Raw genomic sequence first — 16,772 nt, 5'->3', positions numbered from 1 at the left:
AAGAGGCGTGCTGTCCTCACGACTCTGGAGGCCAGAAGCCTGAATCATGTCCCCTCCAGGGCAGGATCTGCTCCTGAGTGCTCCTGGGGCTCGGGGCAGCCGGCGCCCAGGCACACGTGGCCAGTCCCTGCTGCGTCGGCCTCAGCTACACATGGCCCCGTCGTCTCTGTGCCAAATCCTCCTCTGTTTCTCCTTATAAGGACACCGATCGCATTTGCAGCCTACCCCAAAATCCGGGATAATCTCGTCTCAGAATCCTAAACTGAATTACGTCTGCCATGTGAATCCCCCTCCCTGTCCTGTCTCCCTCTCTCTAGGGTGTTTTTACACCCCCTTTTCTGCTTACTCTGGATGGGCTGGATGGCACTTAGAAGCCACCAGGGACGGCGAGAGCCAGCAAGGGGGAAGCCCCCGGACTTGCAGCCCAAGCTCACTCACGGGCACTCCCCAAAGTATCCCTGACACCCCCAGGCTCGAGGCCCCTCCCCATGCGAGAATGGCAACAAGTAAGGCCCGGTGGTACCATAGTCCCCAAGCCATGAGGTTATGAGCATCAGTACCCCCGGCAGGTGTCATACCCCCTAAGTCCCCAGCACATAGGATCCGGAAGCCCAACATACGTGTTTTTAAGTTTATTTATTTGAGAGAAAGGGAGTGGGAGCACGGGAAGGGCAGAGAGAGAGGGAGAGAGAGAATCCCAAGCAGGCTCCACACTGTCAGCGCAGAGCCCGACGCAGGCCTCGAACTCACAAACCGTGAGATCATGACCTGAGCCGAGACCAAGAGTCGGATGCTTGCCCGACTGAGTCCCCCAGACGCCCCTGGAAACCCCTTTCACTTACCACCAGCCCCTTCCCCTGTGAGATCCCGTTATACACTACGTGATCCCCCCCACCCTCCCAAACTGTCCCCCAGGGTGAAGCCTGCGAGGCCGTGGGTCACTCCTCCCTGATCTTTACTTTACTTCCTTCGCACAGTTTCCATCACTAGAAAGCCATTAGCATGAGGTGGGGGAGGGGGTCCCCTAAGTTGGTCATAAAGGAAAGATCCGAGTTTATAATCAAGACCTCTGGCCCCCACTGCAGGCCCCAATTGCACTCGCGGCACATTTTGTGTTCTCAAGAATTAGGATCTTCCCAGATACCTGCTCATGATCTCTTCCGCCTTCGTGTGTCTTCCTCGCCCTGCCCAGCTCACTAAACCCGTTAATTTGGTGCGTAACGGAACCCAGGGGATCAGGGACTCCACACAGGAGAGCTGCGCTTTGCCACCCAGGCCGCCTGTCCCTGCAGCTTTGTCGGGGGCTGTCACAGGCGCTCGGGGGCGCCACAGAGACGGGCAGGGAGCCCTAGACGGCCCCTCGGGAATTGAGTGCTGCTCACAGCTCGTTGTCAACCCAGTCCCCTCCCTGTCCCGCTCGTGAACTAGGAGGGCAGCCCCACCGTGTGCCGGAAGGAGGGCCAGACGCCGGCGGTAAGCTGTCCGCTCGCTGCCTCCGTGCCGACTCTGGCCGTGCGCAGAAAACCAGAGAACGGTGGGGCGGAGATCACAGACCCTCCAGTCAGACATGTTTCGTGTTTTTATTACTTGCCATAAACACTTTATGCTTGCACGCACCCATGCACATATATGCACACACCTGCACCTGCACACACACATTACACATGCATTCCCACATGGGTACGCATCCACACACGGACACACACAACATGTATGCTCACACATGCACGTGTATGCACGCACACGCACCCACGCGCACACATGCATGCACATGCACATTATACACACATATATGCACACATGTATGTACACACGTGTGAGCACACAAGTACATGTGCACACATGCACATGCGTGCACACATGCACATGTGCACACAAGTGCATGCACACGTGCACATACACATGTGTTCTCACACGTGCACACATGTGTGCACACACATGCATCTATACATGCACATTATACATGCATTCCCACACGGGTACACATACACACACATGTATGCTCACACATGAACGTGTATGCACGCACATGCACCCACACACACATGAATGCACATGCACATTATACACACATACATGCACACATGTATGTACATGCATGTGGGCACACAAGTACACATGCACACACGTATTCACATGCAGATGTGCACACAAGTACATGCACATGCGTGCACCTATACGCATGTGCACATACACATGTATTCTCATGCATGCACCCATGTGTTCCCACACAAGGACATGCACACACAGGCACCTATACACGCACATTATACATGCATGCCCACACGGGTACACATACTCACACGGACACACAACATGTATGCTCACACATGCACATGTATGCACGCACATGCACACACACATGCATGCACATGCACACTGTACACACATGTCTGTACACACGTGTGGGCACACAAGTATATGTGCACACATGCACCTATACACACCCCCTTTTACTTAGTACTTAGTACTTTCTTAGTACTTTTCTTAGTACTTTCTTAGTACTTAGTACTTAGTACTTTCTTAGTACTTAGTACTGAATTTCACAACAAAACAGAACTCTAAGACCTAGCCCTAAGTTCACAATCTACCCCGGCACCTGCTCCCACCTTCCACAGGAGGCTCTTGGTGGCGGCCCCGCCTGAGATGCTCTCCCGTCCCCCCCCCTCCCCCAGACCTCGTCCGGCAGGAGGGCCGGGAAGTTACATTCACGAAATGGCCAGTTTCCCCGAAAACAAGTCTTACAAACCCGACCTTCCCCCACCTCCTTCTCTCTCTCAGTCCCCCTCCCTCCCTCTGCCTCCCCCAGTCAGCTCATCTGTGACAATTCAGCCCAGTTTTCTGGAACCCTTGAAGGAGGAAAAGCCTGAGATTACGGGCTGGGGGCAAGGAGAGCCGTGGCCTGGCCACGATGGTGACCGAGCCGCCGAGCTGCTCCGTTCGGCCTTCGGATCGGATTTAAGTACTTTTGCTAATGGCAGATACTTAGGATGACAGCCTGGTCCGACTCATGTAAACGGGCCGGAGTCCGCGTGTCCCTTCAGAGCCGTTGATCGGCGGCGGCCGCGGAGCCTCTCGGCGCCCCTCGGTGCCTTTGTATCCCCGCTGCCTCACCGCGGAGATGAGCGGGGCCTTCCCTGGAAATGCTTTTCATGATGTTCGAACAACCTGATAGTTTCTGCTTTGCTTTCCTCGGGCCCTCCGGGCAGGGAGGCTGCACTTGTAGGAGGAGGCAGCAGGGCGGACGGGGTGGGGAGGGGGTGTCCAGGCCGTGCGTTGCCAGCTGCGTGTAGTTTCTAGCAGGGTAGTTTCAGCGAAACCTAGCCTCCGCCTGACCCCAGGAGGTGCTCGGGGTGGTGGCTGTGTGCACAGCGGGTCCTTTCACCAGGCAAAGCGGGGGGTCAGCAGGCCAAGAGGAAGGTGGGCAGCACGCGGCACCCGGGTAGCTGAGGGCTCCCGACACCCAGTGGCCACCTGACGGAAGAGGTGCGGCGGGACAGAGGCAGCAGGGCACCTGTGTTGGCACCTGTGTACGAACCAGTATGGCTTATTCCTCAGAGAGTGAGGGCACCTCCCCCGCCTCCTCCGCCTTCTCCGCTGTTCCTTTGGCGATGAGATACCGTGAGAACTCACGTGCCTCCCACCCCTCTCTCCTCTTCGCAGGTGTCGGACCGCTGTGACTACGTCTTTGTCAACGGGAAGGAAATGAAGGGCAAGGTGAACGTGGTGGTGAACTTCACCTACCAGCACCTGAGCAGCCCTCTGGAGATGACGGTGTGGGTGCCCCGGCTCCCGCTGCAGATCGAGGTCTCGGACACCGAGCTCAACCAGATCAAGGGCTGGAGGGTGCCCATCGTCTCCAACAAACGGTGGGCGTGTTAGTCAGGACTCCATATTAGAGACCCACGCCAAACAGGCTTCGGCTAAAAATGGAAATTTGCAGGGTAGCTAATTTCAGGCCTGAGTGGACCCGGGGATCCCTTACGGGTGGAATCTCTCCCTACCTCTCAGTCTGGTTTGCTATGTGTTGGCCCCGTATTCTTTTTACGTGAGGCTCCAGACTTGCCCTCCACCCACAGAAGGTGCGTCCTTCTCCTCCCCAGTGGCTCCAGCGGAAGTCCTGGGGTTAGGCTATCCTCCCTTGGGCTGTGTGCCTGTCCCTGATCCAGTCACCGTGGCGAGGACACGGAATACACTGCCTGGTGAGGCCTCATCCACAGTCCCCTGGAGGAAGAGGTCAACCCTGCCTGAACCAATGGGCTGATACCAGAAGGAGGGGACCTGGGAATACATTCTGGCTGGACCTGGGCAACCTCTCCGTGCCCCCAGCCCAGAAGCTCTCAGATTGCTTGGTCCTGGGGAGATGAAGTCAGAGCCTGTGACCTGCATGCCTGGCCCTTTGTGCTGGTGGTGCCTGATAGGGTGATAGGTCTTCTTTTTTTTCTTTATTTATTTTGGGGGGAGGGGGATGGGGAGGAGCCGAGAGAGAGGGAGAGAGAGAATCCCAAGCAGGCTCCACACTCAGCACAGACGATCCCACAACCGTGAGATCATGACCTGAGCTCAAATCAAGAGTCAGATACGTAACCACTGAGCCCCCCAGGCGCCCCAGTGACAGGTCCCCTCTGTCTGCACTGGGCACCAGATACTAAGAGAGTTGCAAGAGGTCAGGCTCTTTGTTCAGGGACTTTGTCACCTCGGAGAAACCCGTGCCTGAGGACTCGCATGCCGGCGACCTACGGAAAGTCAAAAATGAGCATGTGCAGAATTAGAGGAGGAGGAAGCTCTCCTGGTGTCTGTGTGCTCAGCGGGGGAGGAGACTGGCACTGGTCTGAGGGGTGACCTCTGTTTACACCCCTGCCCTTGGAGCTCCATCCCTGTTAGTCTTTGTGCTGCTGGGTGAGCGGGAAGCTTGCAGGCCAATGGGTCCCACGCGTGGTTGGAAGATGGGTTCGGCAGTGATCCTCTCCTTGGTGGCCGGGGTCTCTGATGTGGAGGTGGCAGGGCGGCCTTAGGAGAGGTTACTGAGCCCACGAGGGCAGGTGGGTGCCAGGACTCCCCCGAGGACGGGCCGAGTCTGATCTCGGCACACCAAGACGCAGAGTGTCACGGCTGTCCTGCTCAGCTCTGACAACAGAACGGGGCTGTCGCTCAGATAGAGACCACGACGTGCCGGAAAGGATGGGCTGGGTAGAAGGCGTCAGACACGAGGGGAGCAGCTAACATCTGTCCCCGAGCCGAACCATGGCGGCCCTTTCTACACTTACTGCCATGTGACTTTGCCTTGAGCTCAACACTGACCTCCTTGCAGTGCTGGTTTTAGGGCCATTCCCACCGTCCCCAGCCCTGTCATAGGAGTTACCCGTCACTGCACAACTTAATGACGTATCCCCAAACTTAGTGGCCTATGCCCAAGCTTGACGACCTATCCCCAAACTTAGTGGCCGAAAGGAAACACGTATGATGTCACCCTTTCTCCGGATCGGCTGTCCGGGCGTGGCTGAGCTGGGTCTCTCCCACAGGCTGTCTGGTCAGCTGGAGCTCGTGTGGGGAAGGCTGTGCATCCAAGCCCACGTACGTGGCTGCCGGCCGGCCCGGGCCGTGGAACGGAGGGCCCTGGCTCCTCACTCGTTGTCCTGGCCTGTGGCCAGCTCCGTAGGGTGGCTCACGACCCCGTAGCTTGCTTCAGGAGAGCAAGCGAGAGAGGAACCAAGGAAAGGATACGCGTCACAGTCTTTCTGACCCTAATCTTGGAAGCGACTTCCCCTACCATTGGCTGTGGTCTTGCACTGGAGGAAGGTTCCCGGTTCCAGCTCACACACAAAGGGAGGGGGTTCCACCAAGCACATTCCTGGAGGTGGGGCTCCCCGGGGACCTTAGGAGCTCTGCTGACCACACCACAGCCCCTTCTGACTGTCAGGACTCATACATTTGAGTGTCACCTGTGTACCCACCGGGCTGGGCTCGCTGCCCACTCCCCCTTGCAGCCCCTGCCGTCGGCCCAGATCAGGACCTGTTAACCTGAGCTGACCCTTTGACAGGCCGGCCCGGGACAGCGAGGAAGAGGAGGAGGACGAGAGGAGAGGGGGCCGTGGGTGCACTCTCCAATACCAGCACGCCATGGTGCGGGTCTTGACGCAGTTTGTGGCCGAGGCGGCGGACCGCGGGGGGCACCTGGTCCACCTGCTGGGCTCAGACTGGCAGGTGGACATCACGGAGCTGGTGAATGACTTCACGCAGGTGGAAGAACCCCGCATCGCCAGGCTGCAAGGGGGCCAAGTCCTGATTGGCCAGGAGCTCGGCATGACCACCATTCAGGTAAGCAGCGCGCCACGCAGGGGCCCTCTGTATCCCTGCCTCTTCTCTGGCCAGACGAGAACGGTTGGTCATTGCTCAGGACAACGTCTATTTCTAGAGTGAAAGAAATCGTCCCCCGAATAATGCAAGCGTTGCAATGACGTGACCGGAATCTCGAGACTCCTCGCGTGTTGCCTGCATTTATTTGGCAGACCCTGGACAGCTCCTCTGGTCGGGTCTTGTTTGAAAGCCGAATACGCTGTCTGTCTACGCCATGGCGCGTGTTACCATCCTGGGGAGGAGGCTCTCGGCCCGAGCTAGCCTCATGGGAACCGTGGGCATGGTCAGCGGCTTCTCGCTGCCCATCGTCGCGTGGAACAGCTCTCCGACCGCCGTGATGCCCGGCCGTGCGAGGTCCCACCCCAGGCTGGACGAAAAGCGGGGCGTGTCAGAAATGTGCTGAGGAGAGGAACAAAGTTATGTTGCCCCCACGGTGTCGGGGGCACCCGTAGCCGGGAATGAATGGGAGAGGACCAGGGTACAACAAGGGGGTTGGCAGAGAGAGGGAAGAGGCAGAGAGAGAGGGAGAGAGAGAATCCCAAGCAGGCTCCACGCTGTCCGCGCAGAGCCCGATGCGGGGCTTGATCCCGCGAACCTTGAGATCACGAGCTGAGCTGAAATCAAGGGTCAGGAGCTCAACTGACCGAGCACCCCAGGTGTTCCTGCAACATGGAGTTTTGAAACAAACACTCCTCAGGACGCTGTTCCAGGCGGCCCCTTGGGGTCAGTTGTCTACCTCTGGTCTGAGAACAAGCATGGTCCCCCCGATCCCGCTCTTAGCCATTCAGTGGGGTTTCTGACACAGCTGTGTACAAGGAGGCCTTGTCAGGGAAGTATTGGATTGTGCAAGATTTAAAGCATGTCCGTTCTGGAAAATCGGCTGGTATTTAAAAGAGATCATTTTACTCAAGGAAGATAATAAATGGGTTTGAGGTGACCCAGGGGTCACATGCTCCAGTGACCTCTAAGACCTGAGAAAGTAACTGTGAGCAAAGCAGGCCGGGTGTGAGCTGAAAGACAGCTACTGACTCAGGCCCCCAAGCGCTGGGAACACCGTAGGGGTCGGTGTGGACAGTGGTGAGGGCCGGGCTGCTGCTCATATCCTAAAGCTGCCGACGAAAACTCGACTCTCGTACGGCCAGATGTTGCAGCCTTTCCGGAAAAGCGAGAAATCTTTTTGTAGTAAATCCTCTGATTGTCTTAAGGGTGGCCATTAATTCCGTTTTAAAGTTTTATTTATGTGAAACAAAATCTATCTGCCCCGTAGACAAGAGCTCGAAACCTCCACATTGGCGTTTGATTGAAAGATCTAAACCAAAGGTCTAAATTCCTGGAATCTGTCTACAACAGGCTAAATTAATGCCTGGAAACCGGATACACACACGGGGCATTAATCACTCCCCCTAAATGGTAGCGTGGGCACAAGAGGAACAGCGTCGTGCTCGCGGTTCAGGCGTTACGGAGGGGGAAGCGGGCCAGCTTCCCACGTGTTGAACCTGGAGAGTCTTTCCTGGTGGGACAGCCGCTGCTGAGACCCTCTTACCTACTCCCACCGAGTCCTCCTGAGTTATAAGTCCGCTTGTCCGCTTTGTCCTGGGGACTCTTATGTCATGCTGACTGCCATTCAGATTGTCCTAACCAGACCCAGAGACGGAAGGTGGCATGTGGGGGTCCTGGGAAGAGCTGCCACGGTGACACGTGTCTTCATAAAGATCAGTAACAACAGGCACTGAGAAACGTGTCAGGAGAGCAGGTTAAAGAGGGCTGGGAGGGGCGCCTGGGGGGCCCAGTCGGCTGAGCGTCCGACTTCGGCTCCGGTCAAGATCTCACAGTGTGCGAGTTCGAGCCCCACGTCGGGCTCTGCGCTGACGGCTCGGAGCCTGGAGCCTGCTTCAGATCTCTCTCTCTCTCGAAAATAAATAAATGCTTAAAAGTGCATCGTGTGGGGCGCCTGGGTGGCGCAGTCGGTTAAGCGTCCGACTTCAGCCAGGTCACGATCTCGCGGTCCATGAGTTCGAGCCCCGCGTCGGGCTCTGGGCTGACGGCTCGGAGCCTGGAGCCTGTTTCCGATTCTGTGTCTCCCTCTCTCTCTGCCCTTCCCCCATTCATGCTCTGTCTCTCTCTGTCCCAAAAATAAATAAAAACGTTGAAAAAAAAAATTAAATCCCTTTAAAAAAAAAAAAAGTGCAATCGTGTTTTCACAAGAGAGCTACGTCTTTTGGAAGAAGACATCCGTGGGAAAGACCCGTTTCTGTCATTCTGGCTCATCCGTCCGTCTCTACGCACATCACTGACGCCAGCGCAGGAGTTCCTGCGACCACAGAAAGCCTTTCCTTCTGTGTTGGTTCTGCCTTTCAGATCCTGTCACCTCTGTCGGACGCCATCTTGGCAGAAAAGACCATCTCCGTGCTGGATGAGAAGGTGACCATCACAGACCTCGGGGTCCAGCTGGTGGCCGGGCTGTCAGTCTCCCTGCAGCCCAGCCCAGGGAGCAACAGAGCCGTCTTTGCCACTGCGGTGGCCCAGGACCTGCTTCAGAGGCCCAGACAGGTGTGGAGGCGGGGCTGGGGCCACACAGCAGGTGGGGGCACGCGGCAGGCGGGTCGCCCATCAGGCGTGGCTGCCCCTCGGCCAGCAGTGGGGCAGCGGTGCCTCGAGGAGGTGCCCGCGGCCTGCTGCCGAGTCCCCGCAAGGAAGACGGGGCGGCAGGTCTGGGGCGATGGAGGTTCCCTTCACCAGGTTTATAGTTCTCAGGGCAGAAAGACCTCGTGGGGGGTGTCGGCCGCATTCGCAACCCGCGTGCTCCGACGGGGCGCTGTGTGTGTACGTGTGTGATGTGTATCGTGCGGTGTATGTGTTCGCGTGTTGATGGCACGGTTTCCAAAAGAAGGGTGCTGCAGATAGGCCATCTGCAAAGGTTGAATGTGCTCCTCCCCCGTTAGAGGGGGGCAAGCATTCTTTTTTAGGGGGAACACGGAGGCGCCGGTGAGCCTTGCGGAGCAACAAAGCCGTGGTCTCCGGCCGTTGATTCGCCCCGTGCCTCGTGAAGCAGGACCGTCCTCCCGCGGGGCTGCGGGGAGGCCGCCAGCCCACGCAGGGGTGTTCCTGGCAGCTTCCCTACTGGACGGGAGCCCCCTCCCCTGGCACCCGCACCCACGGAACCGCCGAGGCTGTGCCCGTGCTCCGAGCCGAGCCAGGCTTGTCCCAGGACACACGCAGCCTTCGCGTCCCCCCCGCCTGTACCGCTCACCGGGTGTTCCTCGGCAGGCATCACTCGGCCCCTTCGCTGTGGCCTGTGCGTACAGCGGTCTGGGTTATAAAACCCTGGGAAGAGCGTGATTCCCGTAGCAGATGTGAATGGTCGCCAAAGACCAACCTTTTTCTCAGGGCGGGATGCCAGGCAGGAAGCAAGGTGCAGGTCACAAAGGAGAGATACCCCGAGGCTGCTTTCCGTCTTCGTGGGGAGATAATTTCAGGTGACCACCAGCTAGGCGTTAAGGAAGCGGTAAGATAAGAGTTAGAATTAGGCCAAAGAGCTAATCCGTTCCCAGCAGGCAGAGCTCAACAGGGGACCCTGAGGTTTGCTCCGTGCGTGGCTTGGATGGCCCTTAGTCCCTGCCTGCACCTGGCTCTGACATTTCAGTTGCAAGAAGCCCAGGGGCGTTTGAACTTCCTGCTCTGATTTCGAGGCAGATCGGAAGAACCTGGCGAATCAGAGTCCGTCCGGGGGCTCCTGCACCGTCTTGGTAGCATTTTGCACCTAGCAGCTGGGCTAAGCCGATGCCGGCCAGTGGTAGAGTCTAGTGGCTGAGCCCAAGGAGCTGAAGCCACGAGCCACGTGGGAGGAGCCTTCCTTCCTGCTTCCAGAGACTGAACAGCCCCCGTGCAAAACTGGCTTCTGTCACGCTCAGGGGCCCTTGGCTTGCGAGAAGGTGAAATCCACTCAGGCGAGCTTAAGAAAACAAGGGGTTTCTTACCAGGATTGGGGGCCCTCAGGACCCCGGCTGTAGGAGCTCAGAGGAGGAAGAGTGTCTGTGGTCTCTCGATGGCCACACCTCCTTTTGGTCTGTCTCTTTTTCTTTTCCTGGAGATAAGTGCTGTCCCCAAACGCTTGCTTAGCCCTGCTCCATTGCGGTTGCTCCGAGGGGGGCTTCATCCCTCAGATTTTTGTGAGCCCCCCACGCATCCTCCCGCAGCTAAGGCGTCAGTCCCGTCTGTCTTATTTCAAGTTTGACAGATAGAGAGAGATGCCCGTTGGCTCGGAGCTGCTGAGATGTGCGCCTCATCCCTGGTCCAGTCCGCCGGGGCTGGGTGTACAGGATCACGTGCCTGTCCAGGCTAGTAATCCTTCCGGGCTTGGGGTGGGGCAGGTTCTCCGACATCTGGGGGAGGCAGGTGGCAAAGGGCCCACCAGTTCGCTGTCGAGCACGGTGACGTCTCCACTCCCATTAAATCGGAGGTGATTTCGTCTGCCTGGTCCACCTAGTCCCAAGGAAAGTTGGTCTAAAGCAACAAAGTAAAGTAAAAAGGCAAGAGACTGAGATGCGTGCAGACCTTGGCCTTGGACGCCCTTTGGCCTCCCCGTCTCCCCAGCTGGTTGAGGGGGGAGTGGCTGGCAGAGAAAGAAAAGCCACATAGCGCTGGCTTTATCTCCCTGGCTGGTTTGACTCCTGGTGTCCCAAGCCCACGCTGGGTCCGGAAACGCGTACAAACCTGGTCCTGTAGGCCCAGGTGAGGCGGGACCAAAGCCCACACTCCTCTGTGTGCCCCTGTCCACATCAGAGGCTTTCATCTGTGTTGTGAGTAATGAGCAGAGACTCGGTATTAAAGCAACTTAAAAAGTAATGCAATAAATATTTTCCGCGTAAACGTGTAACACTTGCAAATGATCCCACTAAGCAGTAATATCCTTTGACGTGCAATTTATGTTTGCACAGACATAGATCTTGCCCTGCCTCAAAACCCCGTCTTTTTTTCCACACCCCAGAGGGAAAAAGAGGATCTTATTATGGAGTGTTTGTTACGGGCCCGGGTTCATTGTCATTTCAGTCTGGTGGTTGTTTGCTGTCGGTTTTGTGTCTTCCTAAGAATTGGGTTTCTTCCGTGACCTCCCGTGCGTCTTGTCTCTTATTTCTGCGCTGCTTAAAAGGTTTTCCTTTGTTCTGGTCGTATTATCCTGGCCACAGAATGTCTACTTTACAAAGACTTGGTGTTCGGTGAGCTTTGGGGCCATGTTGATTGGTTTGTTTTATTTGACAGGAGGCAGCCATCAGTTGCTGGGTCCAGTTCAGCGATGGCTCCATCACCCCCTTGGATATCTACGATGGGAAGGACTTCTCCTTGATGACCACGTCCCTGGACGAGAAAGTGGTCTCCATCCACCAAGACCCCAAAGTCAAGTGGCCGATCATCGCCGCTGAAACTGAGGGACAGGGTCCTCTGATCAAGGTGGAAATGGTTATTAGCGAATCGTGCCAGAAGTCAAAGCGGAAGAGTGTGCTGGCTGTGGGAACGGCCAACGTCAGAGTTAAATTTGGCCAAAGTGATGCTAACCCCAACACCAGTGACAGCAGACACACGGGGGCAGGAGTTCACCTAGAAAATAATGTCAGTGACAGAAGACCCAAAAAACCCTTGCAAGAGTGGGGGGGTCAGGGGGGACCGTACTACGGGAGTTCCTCCATGGGCCTCATGGAAGGAAGGGGGTCCACGACAGAGAGGTCAACCTTCCAGAGAAAGAAGAACCAAGAAAGCCTCCTAGACGATGGCCGCCATCTGCAGACCGTCGCCATTGACTTCACCAGCTTCCCGACCCAGGGGGGCCCGCCCAGCAGCAATGGGGAGATGGACGAGAGCGGCCTCACACAGGCATCCAAAGGGCTGAGCGACTTGGAGATCGGCATGTATGCCCTGTTGGGTGTCTTCTGCCTGGCCATTTTGGTCTTCCTGATAAATTGTGTGGCCTTTGCGTTGAAGTACAGGCACAAACAGGTTCCCTTCAAAGAGCAAGAAGGTATGAGTCACTCCCATGACTGGGTTGGGTTGAGCCACCGGTCAGAACTGCTGGAGAACCACATTAACTTCGCCTCCTCCCAAGATGAGCAGATCACCGCCATTGACAGGGACATGTATTTCGAGGAGAGTAAGTATCTCCTGAGCACAAACTCCCAGAAAAACATCAACGGGCAGCTGTTCAAGTGTTCGGGACCCACCATTGCTGATGGGAAGGATCAGAAGAGTGAGCCCCCAACGTCCCCGACCTCAAAAAGGAAAAGGGTAAAATTTACCACCTTCACCACCATCCCCTCGGATGAAGGATGCCCCGCCGTGAACTCCGTCCCGACCAGTGGTGAGGACACGGACTGGGTCTGCCGGGATCTGGACCCTGGGGAAAGCAGACAGCCACACCACTACGCGGGAAGGTTACGTGAGGACGTGTAAGCCGGGACACTCGCACACATTACTTCGCACTCAACTCCCAGCCTTTAATTTGGGGACGGAGCGTAGCGACCAGACACGATGAGGTCGTCCCTGTCCTCAGAGCCCCGGAAAATGCCCCCGGCTCGCCTAGGGGGGTGGCCCCACGTCGGGACCCGTGCACACGTCCCACCATGCAGTGTCTTGGTCAATGCCGAGAGGCTCACCGTGCATGGCAGGATTTTTAAAACTTGCAGGAAAAACCGAGTTCTGAATCACCGAGCTTCCGAAAGGTTCTGGGAATAAGCAGCCCCCCCTCTGCCCGCGGCCCTCTTTCTGTCTTTAATCACAGCACTTTGGAGATTGTGAAGCCGTGTGGCTCCCGTGTGCGATCGTGCAGACCGTGGAAGGCGACCAAGACTCCGTGGAAGCGTGTGCCTCGCTGGGAGGCGGCGTGTCGCTGGGGTCCGGACGCACAGCTGGCCGTGCGCGGGGTCGGGGGCAGAGGCCAGGGCGAGGCAGCTCCTGGGAGGCGTCACCGCGACGGATTGTCTCCCAAAGCCCAGCCCGGCCCAACGACAGACCAGGGCGCTGCTGATGGGGACTGAAAGGGAGCACGTGGGCAGAGGGGTCACAAATGTCTCTGTAACTGGATGCGGAGAAGAAACCAACAGACCCCTCGGAGCGGTTCGGGCGTTCCTTCCTTCGTAAGCTCGGGATACAGGGCGTAGAATGTCAGGCCGGTTCCAAGAACCAGGCTTTTTGGGGACGAGTTCACTGTGTCAGAATCTGTACTCACCCCCCCACCCGGCCACCTTTCTGAAAGCCGTTGGTCACTCATGGGCAGTGGGGGCCTTTCCAGCGTTCACAGCGTCCTTCTTCCCCCACGGCCGGTGTGTCAGCTCCAGGGGACAGTCTGCAGTGGCCCCGCCAGGCGAACATCACGTGTCCTTCTTGAAGAGGCAGGTCTCTGCGGGCAGGTGGTTCTCACGGTGAACTCAACCCCAAGGGACACTGGCTCCCCTGTTCCTCCGGAAAGACAGGAGAGCTGTTCGCGGACAGCCCCGCGACGGCCACACCGGGCCCCCCGTCCGCGGCCACAGAGACACGCGCAGGCGTCCCTGCAGGGTGTGGGGCCGGGAGAGCCGGGGCAGGAAGCCCGTCCACGCCCCTGTGCGGGCTTGGACACGTGGGTGGACCAAGGCGTCCGCGCGTGGGGTGCAGACCGAGACCCTGCTCAGCCCTGAGAGGTTTGCTGTGGCTTGAATCCGAAGGACTCGAATGTCCCCCTCCCCTCCGTGGGAAGCCTAAGAACGGGGGGGGGGTGGGGGGGTGGGGGGGATGAGCGGCTTCCAGCCCAGCTCCAGCTCCCGCCACAGTGGGGGAGGGGCGGGGGAGGGCCAGCGGCCTCGGGCGGTCTCTTGGGTGTCTTCCCTGTCCCTCTTCCCTGTCCCTCTGCCTTTCTTCTCCTCTCCAGTTCCTGTCTGTCTCTGTGTCTCCCTGACCCTGTTTCTCCGCTTCCTCTGTGTCTCTCCCTCCTCCTCCTTCCCTCCTCACCCCTCCTCCTCCTCTCCCTCCCCCTCCTCACCCCTCCCCCTTTCTGTCTCCTCCCCCTTCCCTTCTCCCTCCTCTCCCTCCTCCTCCCCTCCTCCCCCCTCCTCCCCTCCTCTCCCTCCTCCTCCCCTCCCTCCCCCTCCTCACCCCTCCTCCCCTTCTCTCCCTCTCCTCCTCTTCTTCCTCTCCCTCCGCCCCTCCTCCACTGTCCTCCCCTCTTCCCCCTCCTCCCCCTCTCCCCATCCTTCCATCCCCCCTCCTCTTCTTCCTCCTCCCCTCCTCTCCCTTTGTCCTCCTTCTCCTCCTGCCTCCTTTACCTCCTCCCCCCTTCCTCCTCCCCTCTCTCTTTCCCCCACCCCTTCTCCAGTGCATATAACTGAATTCTCCTTAGATCATGGGTGTCGTTTCTGCCAGCTCACCCTTCCCACCTTAGCACCCCCCCAACTGAGGTGCTCCCCATTTGCTCTAAGACTGGGATTCCAGCAGCCATAAGCCACCTGCTCCTGTCCCCAAGTCTACTCACCTCGTCTGGTTGGACAATTAAACCGTCACCCTTTCGCTCAATGACGGGGCTTTGCTCTCTGCAGCCTCCTTGTATTTCTTTCCATTTTTACCCGCGTGATGTCGTTTAATACAGCAGCCGAGGGGCGCCTGGGTGGCGCAGTCGGTGAAGCGTCCGACTTCAGCCAGGTCACGATCTCGCGGTCCGTGAGTTCGAGCCCCGCGTCGGGCTCTGGGCTGATGGCTCGGAGCCTGGAGCCTGTTTCCGATTCTGTGTCTCCCTCTCTCTCTGCCCCTCCCCCGTTCATGCTCTGTCTCTCTCTGTCGCAAAAATAAATTAAAAAACGTTGAAAAAAAAAAATTAAAAAAAAAAAAAAATACAGCAGCCGCTGCCCGCTCCCAGATCCGCCTCCCTGCAGAATGTATCGTAGGTCGTGAGGATGTAATATATGTTTATAAACTTACTGACTGTAAATATAAAGTTTGCATTCAGCGGCTTTATGGCTGTCCTTTGTCTTTCCACACTCTGCCCCCCTCCGCGGGGCTGGCGTCAAGGCGGACGGCTCTCCAAACGCTGCGGCTTCTGGTAAATGAAAATGCAGATTGAAGGGGCCCAGCACAATCCAATTACACTCTTACACGGTGTAATGTGGTCCGTGCACCGAGACAATGTTGACACATGGTGACAAAGTGCACTGTGTGCTAAGTATCTCTCCTTCAGGACCCGAAAGGATTTTCAGATAAATCACATGTGCAATTCCCTGCTAAAAGCCTGCTGACGGATGGTGGTAAGTGAGAGCCGTGGCAGGCGAGCGCACATCCCGGCTCCCTCTGGGCTACAGCGGGGAAAATTGCTCTGTCCTGTTTTTTGGATCTCACGTGTGCATTCAGATGTCAGCTTCCTGAGGGACGCCCACCGTGGCTCTGGGCCGAATGAAAAAGGTTGACTTTTCCTTTCCCCAATAGTCAAATGCAGCCCCAAGGCCGTTCCACAGAAAAAGAAGTCGCGTGAAATTCTTGCATTCATGCAACAGCATCAGTGGGCCAGTTACTCACTGGCATTTACCGGGCACCCACTGTGTGCTAGAAACCACCGCAGGCTTGGGCGATCGATGGAACAGTAAATGTGACAGGTGGGACAGGAAACATCACATGCTTGCTCTCCGGGATGTTACATCTGGTGGGGGCAGGGAGGTGACCTCGAAACACATTTCAGATCGTCCTCCGTGACAGACAGGAGATAAAACACGTTACGGGACGAAGACGAAGCCGACCCTAGACGCTTCGGCCGTTTCGCTTTTAAAAATCTGGATTTGTATCCCCTTTTGAAAATTCGGACACTTTGGCGAAATGGGGCTGACAACCCAACCTGGCCCTGGTTGGAAACGGTGCGTTTGCTATTGCCGCCTCCAGGCAGGACACCCAGATTGTCTCCCTGGCCCAGAGTTGCCATTTGTGCCACAACTTTCCGTATAATAGAGGAATATTTCTCCCTGCTCGTGACTCTACGCAAAAGTGAGAGAGGCAAATGTAGGCTGAGGGGAGTGCTGTGTTCGCAAGACAATTAGGGGAAAGTATATTGCTCTGTGAAACAGAGAATAACAGCCCTGTGGTCTCCCAGGAAAACAGAGACGTCGTTGCCTAACACACGCCACCCCAGAGGCCACCACCCCACAGCCCGTAACGCGATCTCTGCCCAGAGCTCAGGAAGGAAGAAGCCGTGTGAGAGTCTTGCCGGGGTGATTTTTTTCAGCCGGTGTCTTTTGTAATAAAGAGCTGCCACCGGCTGTCCCTCGCACCCGGCCTGCGCCCTCACCTCTGCCCCCGCGGGGCCCCCTCGAGCCAGGAAGCTGCCCGGCTGCTGACTGAGGCCAGGCCCCCGGGGAACAGGAACCGGGCTCACCCGTGCCTCCTGGAGGTGGCGGCTTCACGGCTCCTCGGTG

General features: G+C 57.3%; 1 protein-coding gene across 2 annotated transcripts in view; it reads left to right on the top strand.

Annotated features, from left to right (window-relative positions):
- Positions 1–14,163, top strand: part of LOC121010435 (transmembrane protein 132D) — a 565,590-nt gene extending 551,427 nt beyond the window's left edge. For both annotated transcript variants that reach the window (XM_040444102.1, XM_040444101.1), the window contains 4 exons: positions 3,664–3,869; positions 6,042–6,318; positions 8,716–8,907; positions 11,617–14,163. In XM_040444102.1, the coding sequence (XP_040300036.1) occupies positions 3,664–3,869; positions 6,042–6,318; positions 8,716–8,907; positions 11,617–12,798 (1,857 nt within the window). In that variant the 3' untranslated portion in view covers positions 12,799–14,163. The remainder of the gene's footprint in view (positions 1–3,663; positions 3,870–6,041; positions 6,319–8,715; positions 8,908–11,616) is intronic.
- Positions 14,164–16,772: the final 2,609 nt, after the last annotated feature.

This window comes from Herpailurus yagouaroundi, unplaced genomic scaffold, assembly GCF_014898765.1.
Source record: "Herpailurus yagouaroundi ecotype Mexico unplaced genomic scaffold, PumYag 191, whole genome shotgun sequence".
Taxonomy (NCBI): domain Eukaryota; kingdom Metazoa; phylum Chordata; class Mammalia; order Carnivora; family Felidae; genus Herpailurus; species Herpailurus yagouaroundi.
This window is presented reverse-complemented; position numbering and strand designations above follow the sequence as displayed.